Source organism: Halichoeres trimaculatus, unplaced genomic scaffold, assembly GCF_033239565.1.
Source record: "Halichoeres trimaculatus isolate MK-OKI-2021-1 unplaced genomic scaffold, fHalTri1.1 fHalTri1_scaffold_22, whole genome shotgun sequence".
Lineage (NCBI taxonomy): Eukaryota > Metazoa > Chordata > Actinopteri > Labriformes > Labridae > Halichoeres > Halichoeres trimaculatus.
Window position 1 is genome coordinate 22,792,480 of NW_027437200.1, and position 6,150 is coordinate 22,798,629.

General features: G+C 41.2%; 1 protein-coding gene across 1 annotated transcript; it reads left to right on the forward strand.

The window, feature by feature from the left end:
* The first annotated feature begins 476 nt into the window (after positions 1-476).
* Positions 477-5,093, forward strand: gp1ba (glycoprotein Ib platelet subunit alpha). The gene is made up of 6 exons (XM_074699188.1): positions 477-891; positions 1,516-1,611; positions 1,687-1,878; positions 2,023-2,118; positions 3,262-3,441; positions 3,633-5,093. Exons 1-6 carry the CDS (start codon positions 727-729, stop codon positions 5,091-5,093), a joined length of 2,190 nt encoding a protein of 729 aa, XP_074555289.1. The 5' UTR covers positions 477-726.
* Positions 5,094-6,150: the final 1,057 nt, after the last annotated feature.

Here is a 6,150-nt window from a genome sequence, read left to right on the forward strand (position 1 = left end):
GTGTGTGTGTGTGAGTCTGATATCTGTGAGTCCCATTCGTGTGTCTTTGGGGGGTTAGTTAAGACTCGTTATCTTCTTGAATCTGATTGGACGTTGATCTTATTTTATTATTTTTCTCGTTTTGGAGGAGGAGGGGCCCTCTGCCACTGGCCCCGCCCATTCCTTGCACCTCTGCCCTTATCATGACCTTGGAATGTGTGATGTCAGAGCATGATGTCACTTCAGGACTCAGACATGGACATGATGACATCATGGTCAAGCCCTCCTCCCATTGGCTGAGAGCCCCTCAGTGTGTGTCTCTGTTTTGGATTGTTTGTTTGTTGTATCAGGAACCTGCGGACGCCAGACAATAAAGAGTTTAAGACTGAACACCTGAACACGGCTCACCTGTTCCTTCACTGCCCCACAGAGTCAGATTACAGGGTTAAGGATGGGATTAAGAATAAAATGACAGAACTGGGACTTTTTCTGACTCAGCTCATTAAACGTTCAAACACTGCATGTGTTTTTTTAGATAACAAAACCAGCGGCAGGAGGAAACAAACGAGCAGATATCCAGACCAACAGCACAACTCCGAGTCATATCACACTTCCTGCTTTAGTTCCAGCTGTCACTCAAACCACACACACTCACACACATCAAAACACGCAGTACTGCATCGTGTTGACTTCTCTCTTGAGTCTCACACCAAACGGACTGACACCAGCGCATGGTTTCGGTCCAGAATGCATCTCCCGTTCCTTCTCCTCCTTTTCCTAATGGGTCAGGTTGCCACGGTTACAGCAGTGTCTGGTTGCCTTGACACGAGGGACACGGACGGACGGCCAACCAAGAACTGCAAGGCGGCTGACCTCAACGACATCCCGACAGGACTCGATCCCCAGACCAAGGTAAGGACGGCAACCTTAGAGTAAACTAACCCACAAAAGACTAGAAACAGACCTTTGGCTGACTAGAAAAAACATACATGAAACCTGCTCTAGGTTAGAAAGAAACTAGGAGCAGTTCAAGACTGATCGAGAACTATCTAGAGACTTGAAACAGACTATTAACTGGAAAACAGACAAGAATAATACAGGAGACAGATCATGCTTCTAGAAACAGACTTGAAATGAACTAAAAAGTAGACAAAAACAAAAGTTTCTGACCAGAAACAAACTAGAAAAAAGAAACAAATTTGAAAAAAAAAAGACTAGAAAGAGACTAGGAGCAGAATATTGACAAGAAACAGACTTGGAGCAACTAAGGAAAGGCATCCAGTACAAACAGACCTGAGGCAGAGTAGAAAAACAGACGAGTGACTGACTAGGAACAACCTAGAAAAGCAGATTTGAAAAAAAACTAGAAACATTCAGGAGACTAGAAACGGACTATCAGAAACAGTCGAAACTGACTAGAATCACACTAAACTTGACTATAAGCTGACTTGGAAAGCTGAAATCAAAAGGATGGGACTGGGACTAGTCTCAGTCTGGTAGGAAGTCCTCTCACCTCTAACCATGTTCTCTTTTCAGGTTCTGTTGTTTCCTGATAACCTGTTCACCGCTCTATCCTGGTCGTCCTTCCAGACCTTTACAAACATCCATAAGATCGACCTCACAGGAAACAAGGTAACGTCAGTCTCTTCACCTCTGACATAAACACTGACGTACACACAGGTAAAGCCAACCTTCCTTTTGTTCCAGATCCCAGAGCTGACGCCCAGCACCCCTCCCCTCCTTCCGACCCTCAGCATCCTCCATCTGGGCTCGAACCGCTTGACTTCCCTCCCTGACCACTCCTTCTCTGCCTGCCCATCCCTGACTGAACTCTACCTGGACAACAACAAGATCCACTCCCTGAGTGACCAGACCTTCTCTGGACTCAGCAAGCTGGAGGTGAGTGAGCCAGCACTCTACAGGTCAGTGAGCAAAACAAAGTAAAGCAGAGGTTTGAAAGGTGGCAGATCATGAAGGTGTTTGCACGGTGATTTATTTTTTAAATAAACTGTGTCTTCTCTTTTTGGAACTTTTGTTTTCTAGATCCTGGATTTGTCGTCCAATCACATCAAAGTGCTCCCTCAACTCATGCTCCACCCCCTCTCTGCCATAGAGACTCTGTACATCGAGAAGAACGAGGTGAAAAATTAGCATTAGCTGTGGAGCTGTTACAGTTTAAATTAGCATAACATAGAGTCAAATAGAGTGGATTTAGAAAAAAATGGATTAGAGTCGAGTTTATTCAACCAGGTAACAGAGTGGAACAGAGTAGATAGAATTCAAGTGGAGAAGAGAGAAACTAAAGAAAAGAAAAATATAATGTAGATTAGAGAACGGTACATTACAGTGTAGTAGATTAGGTTAGATTAGAAAAGGAACGACTGGGTTACATCAGAGTAGATTAAATGAGATTAGAAAATATTTAAGTAGAGTCTATTAGAGTAGATTAGAGTATACTAAAGAATGATATAGAACAAAAGAGTAAAGAAAGAGGAAGGGTAAAGTAGGTTAGGTAAGAGTAGAGAAAAGCAAGGTAACGGAGATTAAATCAGACTGGATGTCAGTAGAGAACTGTAGAATATTTTCTATTCAATTAGATTCAATAAGATAAAATTGGATAAATTTGAAATACAGGATATTAAATCACAGTGGTTTAAACCAGATTTGGTTTAGAGTCGTTAAAAATAGAGTAGACTTGATTTGTTTGGGTTGGGTAAAGTAGAGCAATAAAATCTAGATTACATTAGATTTGATTTGATTAGATTAGATTAGATTAGAGGGTAAATTAAATTAAATCAGATTAAATTAAATTAAATAAATCAAATTAAATCAAATTAAATTAAATTAAATTAAATTAAATTAAATTAAATTAAATTAAATTAAATTAAGATAAATTTAAATTAAATTAAATTAAATTAAATTAAATTAAATTAAATTAAATTAAATTAAATTAAATCAAATTAAATTAAATTAAATTAATTAAATTAAATAAGGTTAGATGTGATTTGATTGGATGTGATTTGATTGGATTGGGTTAGTTTATATTATCTAGTTTTATCAAATTTGATCCACGCCAATCTACTGTACTCTACTCAAATCCAATCTAAATCTAATGTGATTTAGAGAAGAGAAGAGAAACTGACTTTCCTTTATAGCAGATAAGTTTAGATTTAATTAGATTAGATTACACTACAGACTGGAGATGAGTCACATTAACGCCCCGTTTTTTCCCTTACTCTGTTTTTTTTTTTTTTACCATGTCATGTTGTCCTGTTGTTGCAGATCAAACTGATGCCGCACACTTGGTTCAGTCCAAGGGAGGAAGTGCCCTTTCTTTTCATCACAGCCAACCCCTGGGACTGCACCTGTCCTAATCTGTATCTTCAAGAGTATATACAAGAATTTGATTTAAACTTCTACATCCGAATGGAAGACACCATAAAAAGTGCCTCAGAAAAAGTGGTGAGTGAGCATTTTTTGTTTTAAAGTCAACATGGGTAAGGTATGGGTTGTAAGGTGAAGTCTTTACTTTGACCCTAGTGGATTCACAGACTTGTAAAATGTAAATTCAAAGTAGCTTTACAGATTATACATCACTTATTAAGTCAAAAGGCTAACTCTGGCTAACTCTGGCTAACTCTGTTCTGGGAAAGGAATGTGGATCGCCAACATGGCATAAAGGCAAACCTGTGAAGGATCTTGAGCAGTCTGATCTATGTTCACCTGAAGTACATCCAAGGGGAGACTTCCTCAAGCCCCAAGACCCTGCTTCTACATCTCTTCCTCCCCCTTTCCACACTTCCACGCATGCCCCTACATTTGCATCCGTACTGCCAGAACAGGTCACTGAGACCGTCACCAGCCTCTCTGAGTGGTCGGTGAGTGGTGTTTATACAGAGTGGTTTAAGGAGACCTTTGGCCGGGAAGAGCTGGTGACTTGGGCCTCTTCCTTTATGGTTACCCCCATGACTGAGGGAGGTACTCGCCGGGAGACCACATCGCAAACAACACCTGCTGAGACGACCATGTTTTTACCTTCAACTTCGATCCCAACGACAGCACGGGTTCAGGAAACCACCCAGGCCACCATCCCAGAAGTGACTACCCTTCCAACTGCCATGCCTTCAACCGCCGTGCCTTCAACCCCCATGCCTTCAACCCCCATGCCTTCAACCGCCGTGCCTTCAACCGCCGTGCCTTCAACCGCCGTGCCTTCAACCGCCGTGCCTTCAACCGCCGTGCCTTCAACCGCCGTGCCTTCAACCACCGTGCCTTTAACTACCATGCCTTCAACTGCTCCGCCTGCAACCACCACTCCTGTGACCGGCGCCCCCACCAGGCTTAAAGCTTCAACCGTCAGAGGAGCAGGAGTGTTCTGCTTTTGGCTCTTTGCCGGCCTCCTGCTGCTCTGTGTCGCATCGGCTGCCACCATGTCGTTGACCCTTTGGAGGCTGCTCGTCTGGTACGCGAGGGTGTATAGGCCGCTGAGCAAGGCAATAGGAAGTAAGGGAGGAAGTGAAGGATTGAGGTTGCTACCCCATGGTGGAAGGGAAGAGAAGGAGACCCCAGGAGGAGGAGGAGGAGTGATAGCACTGTACCGATCTGTTCTGTACATCCACAGAGAGGAAGGAGAAGCTCCAGAGAGTGGGGAGACAGCCCAGGAAGGGGAAGAAGGAGGGACCAATCAGCTTCCTGTCAGTCTGAACCCAACAGGAGAAGCAGGAGCAGAAGGAGGAGGAGGGGTGTACAGGAAGACCTTGTACCGTCTGATTAGCAAAGAGGATGAGATAGAGGGATGGAGGGATGTGGTGGAGGAGTGCCGGGTCTCTGCAGAGGAAGGGGGGAGGAGGGGAGGAAGACAGGAAGGAGGGATGAGCAGGGAGAGGAGAGGAGGAGCGTCCAGGAAACGCTACAGTGTGATTCTGAGGGAGGAGAAGGAGGAGGCAGGGCAGGGGAAGGAGGAGCTGGACTGGGTGGTGGGTGGATGGGAGGTGAAGAGGGGAGGCGAAGGAGGGGTGGAGCCAAGGAGCAGCTGGGGGGAGTGGCTGGAACACTACTTACCCAGAATGCCTTGGGCAGTGGCAGCACCTGCTGAGGGAGAGGTGCCTCAGTGATGTCATGAGTTTGAAGCGTCTGATGATTTCCAAAGAACCCCATCGGTTATATCAAAGAAATGTTGACATCACTTCCTGTTTGCTTAAGATCAACTTCCTGCTGTTTTAGTTTGACCCCCTATCAAACTCCGCCTACTTTCTACAATGACTGACCAATGAGTGCATACCTGCTCGTTCCAGCATCATCCTCTGGTGTTAACGTCACAATTTTTCAGGCTTTTAATGTGTAAACAAACATTATTAAAAATCAATTGTCCAGCCTGTGTTTGACTTCCTGTTCTTTGGCCGTTAGCTTGAAGGCTACTGGCCAGTTTATTCTCTTTTATATATATATATATATATATATGTGTATATATATATATATATATATATATATATATATATATATATATATATATATATATATATATATATATATATATATATTGTATATATATATATATGTTTTTGTTTGTTTTATTTTCTTTTTATTTATTTATTTGTTTGTTTGTTTTATTTAATTTTTATTTATTTGTTTGTTTTATTATCTTTTTATTTATTTATTTTTATTTGGTTTTTATTTTTTAATTTCTTTTTTTTTAATATAATTTTTTATTTTATTTATTTTTTATTATTTTTTTTATTTTTATAATTTTTTATTTTATTTGCTTATTTATTATTATTATTATTATTTTTAATTATTTTAAGTTTATCCTCTATGACCAAAGCTAGGAATAAGTGTCTTGGTGTATTGGTGAAAACTGGACAGGAATTTCATCTGTTTTTGAAGTTTTCTCATATCCAACAAAACACAAATGCAAACACCACAACAAAACAGAACCATAACCTCAACAGACCACTTTAGCAGTTTTCTGATGGATGGTTATTCCAAAGGACACAGAGCAGTTGTGAAAGTAAGTAAAACATCATTTTCTTTTTTAACTTAAGCTATGACGATATAGGTTTGTAGGGGTCTCACCTCATTTTTTATACCTGTGATGTTTTTATCTCATATTTAGCTTTAAGAATCAGTCATTTTTTAGCAGTACCTTTTCTTTCGAATCCGGTCAGCGTTCAA